The 14,626-nt window shown below is 50.5% G+C and overlaps 1 protein-coding gene across 4 annotated transcripts in view; it reads left to right on the top strand.

Moving 5' to 3' along the window:
* Positions 1–14,626, top strand: part of RAB22A (RAB22A, member RAS oncogene family) — a 66,252-nt gene that overhangs the window by 23,759 nt on the left and 27,867 nt on the right. For all 4 annotated transcript variants that reach the window (XM_045444129.1, XM_045444128.1, XM_045444127.1 and 1 more), the window contains exon 3: positions 10,309–10,390. In XM_045444129.1, the coding sequence (XP_045300085.1) occupies positions 10,309–10,390 (82 nt within the window). The remainder of the gene's footprint in view (positions 1–10,308; positions 10,391–14,626) is intronic.

Raw genomic sequence — 14,626 nt, 5'->3', positions numbered from 1 at the left:
AAAACCTGTGCCCTGCTTTTTATTTTACTTGTCACTTTATTATTATTACTTATTACTTGTTACTTAATCATACTTCGACAAAATATATGTTTCTGTACATTTTCAAAGCCCTGTGTTATCGGTACTGAAGTTCTTCCCAGTTTTCAAACGAGAGAATTGGGGCAGAGAGAGGTCTGTTGACTTGCTCAGTAATACACAGTTCGTGGCAAAAGCTGGGTGGTCTGGCTTAACGATCCACACCCTTGCCCAGCGCCCTCATCTCGTACCCTGGCCCGGCAGTTCCCTGTCATGGACTTTATCCTTCAGATAAACTCACATTAGTTCCACACAACAAAGTTAATAATTGTGCAAGGTTAGTCATTGCAGAATTGCTGATCAGTAGGGGTCTGGTTATATGATTTATGGTGCAGTCATTCAATAGAATAGGATAAAGGAGAAGAGCCAGCTTGAGAAAAGCTTACGTATTTTTTTTAATAAAAAATTTTTTTTAATATTTATTTATTTTTGAGAGAGAGAGAGAGCGCGAGCAGGGGAGGGACAGAGAGAGGGAGACACAGGATCCGAAGCAGGCTCCAGGCTCCGAGCTGTCAGCACAGAGCCCGACATGGGGCTCGAACTCACAAATGGTGAGATCGTGACCTGAGCCAGAGTCGGACGCTTAACCGACTGAGCCACCCAGGCGCCCCTGGAAAACCTTATGTATTTATATTGGATGATCTCCTAGGTGTAGGGTAGAGTGGAGACAAATCAAAGATACGGACTACATGCTACCATCTGTATTACAAATAATGGAAGTGCAAGGGACACTGTATATGCCTGTGCTTGTGGAAACCCGAAGCATTTCTGAAAGGAGACTTAAGAAGCTGTGACATGAGCTTCCAGGGAGAGGAATTGAAGATCTGGGCAGAAGGGGTGGGAGGGAGACGTTCCAGCAGGCACCTGTTCCGTACATCTTGGGTAATGAAGCATATGAGTCTATATTACCTATTCAAAAAAATGAATGAATACAATTCCAATTTGGAAATGACTGAAATAGCTCATCACCCACCTATTTGCCTGAGCTGACAGAAGCCGGCCTCAGACTCCTCAGAACTGTCCCTCTCCCTCACGACAGTCAATGCCCTGTGGCTTGTGTGTGTCAGCCTCAACGTGTCCCTCCCTTTCCATCAAGCCTACCCTGTCTTTCTCCTGGATCGTTTCTCTCCCTCCCTTCCTTCCTTGCTTCCTTATTTACTCCCCTGCCTTCTTTGCCATCCCTGCCCGTTTTCCCTCCGTCTTATCCGTGCCCTCGCTCTCTGGTGTCCCCCAGGTTTTGCCTGCATACCCACGCCCGCTTCTGCCCTGCGAGCTCCTTAAAAGCAGAAGTCCATCTTGCTCATGCATGGCTTGTTAAAGGCCTGGTATCTGACAGAGGGACCCCAAAGCTCTGTTGCCTGCTTCCAGAATTCACCTCTAAAACAGGTCTGATAACAACATCCCTTCCCCTTCAGGGGCCCCCCCTTGACCTCTAGCTGTCTTTCCCAAACACCATCTGTAAGTGACTTGTGATGGTGCAGAGGAACATTTTAAGTTTCTATCAGGTGTCTTACGGTCTCTCAGTCCGCGAAACCAGCGGGCTTTTAATTTTACCAACATTACTGCTTAGACAGACAAGGCAAAGTTAAGAAATAGGAGAGTGATTTTTCTTTTTCACCGTATTCAGTAGTGAGTGACACAGATGGATCACGGGGCAGAAGTGATGGTGGCGGAGCTCTGGCCTTTGGGGAGCTGCTCGCTTACAGGAAACGGGGGGGCCTCCCACGGGGTAGACGCTTATCACTGTGGAGAGTACAGTGGCTTCTGTCCCCAGCCTACCTAGAGCCTTTTCTGTGGTTCCCCGTCGGCACGTACCACCCCCTCCCCCCAGCCAGTCTAACCATGCAGAACCCCTGGGATTCTTCCCGTACGTTCACAATTTTGTGCTTTTGTTCCTGCTGTTTCTCTTTATAGAATGTGACCCCCTTCTCCCTTGGGTCCTGTGTCCCTATCAGCTGGGCAGACTCCCTCCTTAACTTGTGGGTTTAGCCCAGACTTCACCTCTTCCCTGAAGTCCTTGTTAGCATATTAGTTTCTTGTTGCTTCTCTGACAAGTTACAGCAACCTTAACTGGCTCACGGGAACACAGGTTTGTCATTTTATGGTTCTGAAAGTCGGAAGTCTGACACCTGATTCACTGGCCGAGACCCAGGCTGTTGGCAGAACTGGTTCCTTCCAGAGCCTCTGAGGGGAGACTCTGTTCCCTTGCCCTTTTCGGTTTCTGGTGGCTGCCTTAGTTTGGGGTTCTTTTGCCCATCCGTCTTCAGGACACTTTGTCCTGGCCTCTGCCTCCGTCTTCACATCACCTTCTTCCCTGGCCCCGCCTCCTCCAGCCCTTACAAGGACCCTTGTGATTTCATTGGGCCCATCAGGATCATCCAGGGTCTTCACCCCATCGCAAGATTCTTAACCTAACCACATCTGCAAGATCCCTTCTGCCACGGAAGGTAACATAATCACAGGTTCTGGGATTGGGGTGTGGACATTCTGCGGGGGTAGGAGCATTATTCAGCCTCCCACACCTGGCATCACCGCTTTCCTGGGTACTTAGATTTGGCTTTCCCTTTGTACCCCCACAACTCTGCCCTTCAGGATCTCCCAGAATATCTGCCTTGTAATTATCTGTTCACCTGACCGGTCCTCCCACCGTGAGCCTCCTGGGGGCAGGGATGGAGGTACACTCATGTGGCCTGCCCAGTATTCCTGCCGTGCGGTAGAAGGCCACGTGTTTGAGGGAGTAGACGACCCAGTGCAAGACAGCATCGCAGGGCCATGCTTCCAAGACAGGGTCAGGGGCCTGGCCACCTGGCCAAGGATCCTAGCCGTGCCACTCACTGGCTATGTCCCCCCATGTCTTGTCTGCAAATTGCTGAGGAAGAGTCAGACCCAACTCAGAGACGCACAGTAAGGACTAAATGGGTCACACGTGTAAAAGTATGAGAATCCCCTGGAGTGCCTGGGTGGCTCAGTCAGTTGAGTATCTGACTCTTGATTTCGGCTCACGTCATGATCTCACAGTTCACAGGATCGGGCCCCTCACAGAATCTGCTTGGGATTCTCCCCCTCTCTCTGCCCCTCCCCTGCTCGTGCGTGCATGTGTGCGTTCTCTCTCTCTGTCTCTCTCTCTCTCTCTCTCTCAAAATAAGTAAATAATCTTTAAAAAAAAAAAAAAAAAAAGAAAGGGCATGAAAATCCTTGATAGTAAAGAACACTGAACCCTGTCAGGATAGCTAGCTTTATCACTGTTATTGTTGATTTTATTGTTTATGATATGGAAGCTTTTATGTTACTGTAAGTTCTTCTTGACAAACTTAGGAAAGAGGAGGCTAAATTGTTACTAAATTTAGTTAGCTTTATGTTTAAAGCAATGTTTTCCTGGGTGCCTGGGTGGCTCAGTCGGTTAAGTGTTCGGTTCGATTTCCGCTCAGGTCATGATCTCACAGTTTGTGGAGTCAAGCCCCCCATCGGGCTCTGTGCTGATAGTGTGGAACCTGCTTGGGATTCTCTCTCTCCTGCTGTCTCTGCCCCTACCCTGTTAGCGCACGCTCTCTCTCTCTCCATCTCTCCAAAATAAATAAAAACATTAGAAATTTAGAAAAAAATAATAAGGTAATGTTTTCCTTGGTTTTAAATATTTTTTCAAAAGTTGTAAAAATGACAAAAGTATAGAAAGCCCTAAGGGATTTGCTTGGGTGACAGCGGACCTGTGGAGCAAACCATCCACACTGTGCAGTGACTGCCAAGAAGGAAGAACCACGCGGAGGGGTCGTAACCCTTAGACCTTGTCAGCCTAAGAGACACTAGTGTTTGAAGGAGCGGTTAGAGATCGTCCTGACCACAGAGCCCACTTAAGTAACTGAACTTATGGATACTCAGAGACTTCTGGCCCTTTGAAGCCACGCTAACAGGAGACGCACGTGCCCTTCCATCCACTTAATTCTCACCGAGCGCCCATCAAGTGCCTTGCGCCATCCACGGCTCTTTCCGAGACCCCCGGTGTGTCCCCTAGAGGAGCTGCTAAATTTCTCATGTCTCAATCTTGGCGCATCAGTGGCCTTTCTATGACTATACGTTACCCGGAGATCCGAGCATTGTTTGCGTGAAATTTAGAGTCGGCTAAGACATATTGAGTGGCTCATCCTTCAAAGGCACCACATAGCATCATAGGGATGAGCCTCCCATGTGCCATTCCAAGAAAGGGGCTGGCAGTCAAAAGAGGTATGGGAATGTGGTGGCGGGCACGCCCGTGTGCCGAGAGAGCTAACCAAGTCTACTCCAGTTAAAGGCACTTTTGAGATACCTCGTGGCAAGTATTCTCATTGGGAACACGTACTCCGACCAAAGATCACGACTACTTGGTGTGCATAGAAGTCGTATTTTTAGAATGTCATGAAAAATGGAGAAGTATATGAAAGGCATTCTAGCTTTAGGAAATAATGCTAGTGGGGATTTTAGATTAAAGAGGTAATAAGATCTGCCTAGCAGAGTGAAGAGAGATGGTTTAGTAGTGAAAAATAAGGTTATCAGACAAGTAAATGGCAGGCTGGAAAATAAAAATGTATCATTTGGATGGCAGGAAGCCATTGCCTGTTTTTCAAAAAGCAAGATACTGAAGTTATCAGACCGTCCGCATCATTTCACTTGAAGGCGAGAGGAGCGACCCTGCAGCGTGAGTGGCGATGGGAGGGACAAATTGTCGTAGTCCTGCTCCAAGATTAGGGTCCAATTTGGGAATTTATCTCGGGGGTCAAGGTTCGAGTATAGATCAAATAGAAAATGAAGAACCAGACAGTTCTACAAAACCGGATGCAGGTAACGAAGGACAAAGAGCAGTTGCCGACCAGTCCGTGTCCTGTGGAAGGCAGACACGGTGTTCCGATGGAGCACGCCGGGTTTGGTGCTGTTGCGCGGCGTGTGGAGTAAGCCCTGTGTTCCCTGTACGTGTGACACGGTGGTGAAGTATCTGGGTCGTTTACAGCTCGGCGAGGCTTGGTCACATGTACAAAAGTGCTGTCGTCAACAGAGAAAAATGTGAATCTTGGGGAGGGGTTCGTTGGGGTGAGTCATGCAGGAGACCTTCTGCCCCAGGGCCAGCCCGGGGCTCCGCCGGGGTCACTTGGGGGAGACATGGGCAACACCCCCCCCCCCCCGGGTCTGGCCCTAAGTCCGGGTATTACCGCTGCGTAGACTAATCAAACCCAAGGGCTGAAGAGGAAGAAGTAGCTCTCACAGGTGTGATAGGCCAAGATTTCAGACCGTCACAAATCAACAGAGATGCCCGTTGTAATGAAGAGGCCCTTGGGGGGCTCCGGGGAAGAGAGGAGAGGTGGGGGAGAGCTCCCGACTCCACACATGAAGCAGCAGCAGAAAGAGCCCGTAGAGCGCCACCGCTTTCTCCTCGGCAGGACCCCAGAGGTCCCAGTGGAGGAGGGCACCGTAACTCTTCGCGATGACCCCCCCCAGGGTTGCCTGTTGGCTGGCACAGAGCTGAGCGCCTGTGGCTGAGCAGGAGTGGGCAGGGAGGACTTCCCGGGCAGAGTCAGCCCTGTGCTGTCGAGCCTCATGCCCCCCGTCCGCAAGGGTGCTCACCTGGCTGCGGTTGAAGGGCCGGGGTCCCCTGTAATTTCAGCTGTCCCCGCACTTCCGAAGTGCTGGGCCAAGACGCCCTGGTCCTGGTGAAGTGATGGATGGCAGAGTGGTTTATGGCAACACGATAAATGTTTTGTCCGAAATCTAGGGGGGAGGTGAGGAAGATACCCCCGTTACAGAGGAGGAGCTACAACGGGGCCCCTGAACCGGGCTTACGTTTTCCTCAGGGGACTCAGACATTGCACACGCAAATTAAAACAAAAAACGACCCGCAAACAAGCCAGTCCGACGTGGGGCACAGATAGGTAGTAGGCGTCCTGGAGACAAACGGGGTGGGGTGCAGTTTGCAGGGCGGAAGCTGCCTGGTTTCGGGGCACTGCGCAGGCTTCTGGGATCGTTGGCAATTGAGCTAAGGTGGGAAGAATAAGGACTCTAGCCGTGGGTCAGCTGGGGGAAGGGTACTGCAGGAGAAGGGGCCGCCAGTGTGAAGGCAGAAGCAGGAATGGTCGGAAGGATCCGAGACGGGAGCAGAAGACCACGTGGCTGCAGCAGCCCGGACAGGATGTGCCAGATCGGGGTCGGGCAGCGCGACGGAAAAGACCTCTCTGACTTCCCCGAGGTGAGAAAGACGGAAGTCACAGCCAGTGTGCATGGCAGTGTGTTTATTCTCAAGTTGGGAGGGTTGACTGGGGAACACTGTGGGGGACTGAGGGCTTATGACCTTTGTTGTCTCTGAGAAGGCCGAACCAAGCTGCTGCCCGAAAGGGAGTGGAGCGGGGGTGGAGGGGACTGGAAAGTAGTCACAGCAAATCATGACGAGTAATTAGGAGTCATTGCTATGTGGAACGAGAGGCCACAGAGTGCCACAGCTCTAAAAGGACAGTCTCTACACTGGTCCACGCAGCTCTGAGGCTCTCCTCCAGCAAGGCAGTCCCCCCCCGCCCCCCCGCCCCCCCGCCGGAGGGGACCAGGTGCAGGGGCTGCTTGGGGCCCTCGGTCCTTCCCTGCTTCCGCCTGTACCACAACCTTTGTTTCACCCACGGAGATACAAGGTTGACTTGGGAGTGGATTTGGGTGCTCCTCGTGGATTGGTGTCAGCATACGGGAGCCTCAGGGGACCTGACTGGGAGCACGCAGGCCTGGAAAGGCACCGGGCAGCGTGACTTGTCTTGGCTGCGCCAGCCTGTCCCGGCACTTACTGGCCTCCCAGGGAAAGGGAGCCCCTCCTTTCGGTGACTGGCTTCAGCTTTTCTGGTGCTAGCCAGGCGGGGAGTTCGGTACCTCTCCGTGGGCGTCCGTGTGGGTGAGCGGGCGCGTGTGCTTGTGGATGTGTGCCTGCACTCGCGGACATTAGAACCAAACGCAGTTACCTTTGTGACCAGGAGGAGGTGGGTCTCTGGCCCCGGTCCACTCCCTCCCTCTCCTCTGGGATTTGGCACATTCAACTTGGTGCCCGTGGCCAGGGATGCAGCTGCGCGTCTGTCTGGTCCATTCGAGAATGGTCTGCGCCCCACACTAGCTAGAGATGGATGGGAGAGAGAACAGGAAAAACCACTCCCTGATTTGTAAGTCACACGAAGCCATAGTCGAACTCTGATAGGCCGATGTCATTCCTGTGTGCTGGTTCGAAGGACAGCAGCAGAGCCAGAGCAGTGAGAAAGCCGGGGACTGTGAAGGCAGACCCCAGACCTTGCTTGCACTGGTTAGGGAATCCCGGGTCGCCTCGGCTGGAGGGGAGGGAGCAGTTCTGGGCCCGGAGATGATAGTCACACGAGACTCATTCAGAGTGGAAGGCCAGGTCACCTCCCCAGCCACCCTCTCTTCTCTGGGGCCCTCCACTTCCGGTTGACTTCTGAGGCCCGTCCCATCCATCTACTCCTTTAGTTCCTTGAATCTCATCCACATCAGCCCCCTCCCTCCATCTCCTGCCTCTGGCTCCCTGGTGTAACTCCCCCCACCCCCACCCCCACCCCGAGACCTCTCCTAAGACAGACATCAAAGGATGCCCTAAGAGGGTCTTCCCAAAGGGTGCTTGCTCAGACACTGTCGCTATGTCAGAGTTCGTTTCTTTGCTTCTCTCTTGTCTTCAGACTGTAAGGGGCAGGGATTGTAACTCAGCGCCACCTGCACCCCCCAGCACCCTGGGGATTGTAAGTATGTTCAGTGATAACAAAGACAGTAGACCAAAGGGGTGTGATGAACTAAGCGTTAACTTGTTTGTTGCAGATGTGATCCAGGTCTCAAGGGCAGGCTCTGGAGCTGCTGTGGGCTAGGAAGTCATATGTGCTTTGAAATGTCCGCTACTTGAGTGCCCAGCATCTGGTGGGCCTGGGGTGCTGGGGGCCAATGAGGAAACTCGACCTGCTGGTGCGCCATCAGTGGGCGTTCGCGATGAATGAGACGCTGCGTTCGCGCTGTCGAGCCCTTGCCAATGTGCTTGCTTCTCGTAAGAAAAAGCCCGGAGACTTTTCTGGGTGGTCGAGACAGAAGGACAGAGGAGATTCCTACAGACACGAAGAACAGGAAGGCAGCAGATGTGGCTGCAAGAAGACCTCAGTTGAGCTTGCAGAGCTCAGTTGACTCGCCAGAGCTCCGTGTAGACAAGAAGGAGGTGTGTCAAGAGTGATGACGGTGGGGAGCTGGGAGAGTGGTCTCGGGTCAGACAGGAAGTTGGATTTAATCTGTCAGATTCTTATGTTGCATCGCAGCTGCCATTTTACGTGTCTTTCACCTGAGTAGTGAACCCGTGTATTCGTTAAAGGAGAAATCGTTGGCGGATGGGTTGAGCTTTGGGGAATTCTGATTCTGGAATGAAACATTCCCTTTTAATTGTTGCATATACCTTTCTCATCTTTTTGTCTACTTGAAGCATATTTCTTCTCTTGCTCTTTGAGCGGCCAAAATGGATGTGTTGGGTGCATTGGTTCTGTTCACAGGCCTCTATTGGATGCCTGTTGTCACTCTTAAATGTAACACCACAGCCGTAATTGATGGAGAGTTGAGCTGTAAGCTTTTAGGACTAATTGCAGAGTCTAAACTAAAACATTTCCTGGAGCTGCCTTTAAATAATAATAATAATACCTTGTATAGGTATAGTGCTTTACAATTTACAAAGCACTTCCCCATGCCTCATAGCATTTAATCTTCACAAGAAACACTGCTTTTTGAATGCTCAGATCTTTCCTAAGTGAGAGATCACGTCGCACATCCTGATTTAATCATGGTGGGTCGTCAGAAGTTTTTGATACGATAACCATTTATCGAGCACCGTCTATGCATAAAGCACTTTACTAAGGATACCAAGGGGTAAATTTCCAGTAAATAAATATCCAGTAAATAGTACCTGTCCAATAAATGTGATCTTGCTTCCTCATCACAGTCACTATTCCAGAGGCTGCTTGCTAAACCATAAACTGATATAAATACTGCCAGGCATTCATTGTATTAGAGTTTAAGTTTTTAAAACTAAGGATTCTGATACTTCTCTAAACTCCGTGATTCTTCAGAAAGTCATTCTATGGATTTCATTCAGCTTGCACTTTCTTAAAGAACTTGCACGATTAACTTGAATCTCAAAAAATATTTCAGACATCCTGTGTATTTGAAAATGCCTAGCCATCGCATTCATGTCCTGATTAAGATGATTAGGGTAGGATTCTAAGAGTACGACTTGGCCCTCGGCCCCAGAAGGCTTGTTATCCAGTACAAAAGAAAGCATAATCATCTCTGGATTCTGCCAGCAGCCTGATAGGCCACGTGGAGGAGCCTGGGGGACAAAGGACTTCCCAGGAGGGAGCTGTCTGCCTGAGATGCGGGTGGAAGATAACTCTGGAGCTGAGCCCAGCCCCAGGACTTTGAGCCTGTGTCCAGGAGCCCCCGGAGTGTCCAGGCATAGGCTCTGGGCCACCGTGGCTCCTCACAGGATCTCCAAAGAGGAGAAGACCCCCAAACGATAGGGACCTTCCAAGGCCTTGGGGCAGAGTGGTCTCTCAGAGTGAGTGACCTACCCACCGTCCCTCCTTCCCCATCGAGGGCGGGGTCAGGCCCGGAGGGCTGGTGTGGCCCACCGGGTCAGCTGGAACTCGGAAGTGGCCCCCAGGTCATCATTTCTTCGGCCATCCTCTTGCTCCTTGTTTGGCACCTTAATTTTATTAACTCTAGTGTTGCACTACGTCTCACTCCGCTACTTGTATAGTCGTGTGGTTCGGGAATGGGGAGCACAAACCGCAACGGCCTATTATTTTTTATTAGTGCACTCCCTTCCTGGACACACGGGTTTTTTTAGAAAGTTTTCCCATGATACCATCTTTGTTAATAACAGCTTCTGTGTAGTTTACAAGGGAGGTCCATATCTAGATTACCAGATCGTCTCTTGGTTCTTTTGATAAGGAGCTTAGGCAATCCCAAACCAAAGAACTCTTTGGGGCAGATGTGCCGAATGCTTTCTTTTGACCCAGCATATGCAGCTAGCGTCCGAGCCTCCCATAAATACTCCAGAGAGGACCACAATTAGGAGATGGGGTGGAGCGGGAGTGTGAGCTTAAGTCTAAGTGATGTTTCCAACTGGGGCTGGCGTCGTGCTTTAAATAAAAGTATTTTATTTCTAAATAAAAGTATTCTGATCATTTAGGTCTCTCTTTATAGGGCATCTTTTATGACCAAGACTGTCCAGTACCAAAATGAGCTACACAAATTCCTAATCTGGGATACAGCTGGACAAGAACGAGTAAGTTGCCCTTTAATTTACTATGTGTTCTTCTGAGGCCCACAGTATAGCTCCGACCAAACTGTCATTGTCCCCATCATTCCACGTCACTCACTTCTCTCCTGCGCACCAGAGACGCGTTTATTTCCATTTGCGTGGGCCAGCCTTTTTCTTTTCAATTAGAGCCACAAAGTCCACTGATGGAGAAAGTGATAATGGGCACTGAGGGCATTTTTATACTTTTTAGTGTCTCGGAGTAAATGCTGACTAACAGGCCTGATAAAATCCCACTCAGAGCATTGCGTGTGATTTGGGGCTCCGTCCTCTAGCAAAGATATAAAAGAATTAGCGGTAGAAAGGGAGAGTTAAGCACGTCTCATTTATAGCTGCCTTTTAAAAGCTAAAGAGGGAACTTTACAGCAGATAAACTTTGAGGTTGAAGTGAAACGGACGAGCTAACACGGAGCTGAGCAATAGGTGGTTAATAAACGCCTGATGATGAAATTGCCCGAGATGGTTCTCTGTGTAAGGAAGAGCCTGAACCAGGGGTGGGGCCCGGGCCAGGGCATCCTGTGCAGAATGGGGTTTCCTGAGGCCCACCCGTATCGGACAGGGGTGGGAAGGCAGGGGAGGGGACAGACACTTCCCTGCTGCCTCGTTTTCCCTCTGGGCTCCGTGTCTGATTTCCCTGTCGAGGGGCCTCTGGCAGCCACCCCATTATTCAGCTGCTGTTTAATTTTGTTTTCAAGCAGTACTATCAAAACAGAACATCTGATGGATGCACGGTGCTATCGTAAGCTCTTAAAAGGGTAGCAGAAGTAACCAGGGGAAATAGTCTGTCGTCACGGTCTTATCTAAGACGCCATAGATACTGCGTATGCTAACAGATCTGACAAGAGTCGTCACAGACAAATGGAGGAAGACAAAACAAGCCATTACTGTTGTCCTCGACGTAGACGCCATACATTTGTACAGATTTCACGTCTTAAGTTGGCTCTGTTTGGTTCCTTCTGTCGTTTTCTTGTTTGTTTTTTAACGCTGGATGTCGTGCCCTGCGTCCAATTACTCATCTGAGATATGTCTGCCTCATCTCCCACTCCCCGCTCCTACTCTGTTTGTGTTGTGCATCTAGAATGGAACAGTGAGGACAGCTAGACCTTTGCTAACCATCACTCTCCCCGCCTTCACAAGCGTGGCTTCCCGCAGCCTTCGTGAATGTGTCTGTAGACACAGCCCTGGCGTCTGTCCTATTAGCCAAGAACGCCTGTGGCTCTTCGTACCAATAATATATGTACCTTTCACTGAATCCCCAAGTTCCAGTTACCCCCTCCCATATATTTGATGATCCAGCAAAACCCTCATCATAAAGAATCATGCTAGAATATAGATTCCATTATACTTTGAATCAGAGCCTGTCCTAGGATACACCATGATGTATAACATCTCTTTTTTCTAGAACATAAAAAAAGAATAACACAGCGCTTTATGCCTCTCCCTTACCGCTACCATAATAGCAGGTTCTTTTAAGTTTTGTAATTAGCTGGCTCACCTGCCTCTTGTTGCCCCACTTGTGATTGATTCTGCGGCGGGCTAGTTGCTCCGGGATGCAAGTCTACCTCCCCCTGACCCGAAGCTGGGGGCTGGCTTAGGGGACGGGCGGCGGGCGGACGGGCAGGGCTGGGGAGAGCCGCCTCGTGGAACCCCGTGCCGTGGAGACCGTCGGGAGAGGAACGCCAGCTACGGGGCAGGAGTGACATCCAAGCCAGCCAGGCCGCACGGGGTTTAAGAAAAGCAAAACACCTGACAGCCGACCACAGACGGTTGAAATGCTGTGAGCCTCCTACGAGACCCATCCGTGGGCTCGCTCTGACTGCCAGCTTGTCCTGGGCGAGGCCTTTAAGACCTGAGCGTGCCACACTCGGCCAGACTCCATTTTCGTCCCTTCCCCCCAGTTTAACTTTGGGACCAGACTGCTTACGGTCCTTCACCAGGCCATGTGGTCCCCTCCCCTCGTCCCTGTGCACTGTTGTTCCCTCGGCTCGGAATACCCTCCCTCCCACTTGAGCCTCGAAAGCTCATATCCAGCCTTCCAAACTCACCTCTGATGTCACCTCAAGGGGGGCTTTCCTAGCATCCCTGCTCTTCTCAGAGAACTGACTGCGTTGCCGCCTGCCTCCGTTGCTCACACCCGAGTCTGGAAGTCGCCTTGGACGCGTCCTTCCTCAGCTGCCCTCACATTTTGCTCATTCCGCGTGCCGGGCAGTGTGTCTTCTGAAAGTACGTCACATACGGTCACCTCCCTCCACCTGTCCTGCCAGCGCTCCGCTCTCAGCCACCTGTGACTCACAGAGGGTCCCTGTAGCCTTTTAACTGGTCCCCTGCTTCCCCCTTCCCAGCCTGCCACCCTGTGTCACTTCTCCTCACAGGACCTGGAGGGATCTTCTGAAAACAGGAATCAGACGCTACTCTCTTCCTTCAGTGGCTTCCCACTGCTTCTCTCACAATAGCCAAGGCCTAAATGGCGGCCTGCAAAGTCCTGCACGGCCTGCCCTGCCTTCTAGCCCCGGTGCCCCTCCTGGCTCATCCACCCTCTCACCTGCCGAGTTCCAGCCCACTAAGCCTCCACTCAGTTCCTCAAATGCCCCAGGGCCCTTGCCTCTCAGGCCTTAGGTACATCCCTCCTTCTGCTCTCTTCCTCTGCTCAGAGCATGGCCCGCCGGCCCAGCCTGTTAGGCTCAGGTTCAATGACACACCCTAGAGTTTTCCCTAACGCCCCTGTACCGAAGCAGGACCCCAGCGCGTGCTCCATCACTGCCCCCTGTTCATTTTCCTGAGGACCCTCATTACAAGTTGCAGTTAGAAGACCTGTCTACTGAACTTGATTGACAAGAGCTGGAACCAGTGTCCTTTCACTGCCCTGTTCCCGTGGCCTAGCATAGTGCCTGACAGAGCACTGATGATCAGACGTTTGTTGAACCGATCAGTGAAGGAACTCTTCAGAGTATTTCCTTGTGTCCCACACGGTCTTTGATTGCCCCCATCCACGGGATTGTCGATTTCCTCACTTGTGTCTTCTGTTAGACTGTGAGCTCCTAGTGGGCAGAGACTGTATTCACGTCTGTGCTCTCGGCCCCTGGCACACAGTATTGATGTCAGTGGACTTATGTCGTTTGACTGCCAGCCCTATCTTTGCACAGATGAGAAGGACAGATCCTCTGCCTACTGTTACCATGTGAGTATTGCATGCCTCAAATTATAAAGTTCTGGTATTTGCGTACGTATTGTTCAGTTCTCTACAGTAGTAACGTACATCATGGAACCAAAAGGCGTCATAAAATGAGAATCCTTTCTGATGAACCGACCGTTCAGACATCCTCCCCATTGGACCCTCGCATCTGTTGCTGTCTATGGTTTTGGCAGGTGGATTGTCTTTCTGATGGTCCGGTTGCAATTGATTTGCAAATTGATTTCATTACATCAACGAAAATGATTTTGGAGAACTTCACAAATGTCATGCAAAGCCATTGACAGTAGGGATCTTGTTAAATGATGAGGAAAATACCGATAAGGATGATGATATAAGTGTTTCAGAAGATAATGATTTGTGGACCAAAGAGTTGAGCAGCCTAGGAAAAGCTGATGGAGTCCTCAGATACTTTTGCGAAAATTTCCTTTTTATGACAGGATAGGAGAGTCAAGCATGAAATGAAAGACAGACATCGTATTGTGCTAGCATATTGTTTCATCAGGAGAATCACAAGTCCTCAATCAACTTCGATGCAGCGTTCATTCAGGAAACTAGCTCGTGCTTGCGATGATAAACCCAATGTTTTCCCTAACATCACGTGAAATGAAACTTGTTTTCATAATTTAAATTTATTTTCTCAAGAGAGTGCCTTTGTCAGATCTTTGTGTCACTATTTGCTATCCTAAGTGAATTCATTTGAAGTGACCTCCCTCCACCAGTCATCCTTCGCTAACAAGGACGTCAGCGGTGGCATGGAGGCAGAGCCAGCAGCACGCACGCAAGCTCCACAGATCCCATAAATACCCCAGGAATGGAGAAACATTTCAGATACTTTTGCCAAGAAAGCTTCTGAACCACAATCTAATAGGTGCCGTGTCCAGTCCTTAGACTTATGACTCTGAATCTTAATGTGGATTCTCCTGATGACCGTTCCCAGAGGTCAGAGCGCCAGGAAGGCACAAAGTCTGTTACTGTCCTGTTTTAAAATCGGGAAAACGTGTAGTAGCTGA

The sequence above is a fragment of the Leopardus geoffroyi genome, chromosome A3 (genome assembly GCF_018350155.1).
Source record: "Leopardus geoffroyi isolate Oge1 chromosome A3, O.geoffroyi_Oge1_pat1.0, whole genome shotgun sequence".
In the NCBI taxonomy this organism is placed as follows: Eukaryota; Metazoa; Chordata; class Mammalia; order Carnivora; family Felidae; genus Leopardus; species Leopardus geoffroyi.
Note: the sequence above shows the minus strand (reverse complement) of the source record. Positions and strands in the feature narration are given on the sequence as shown.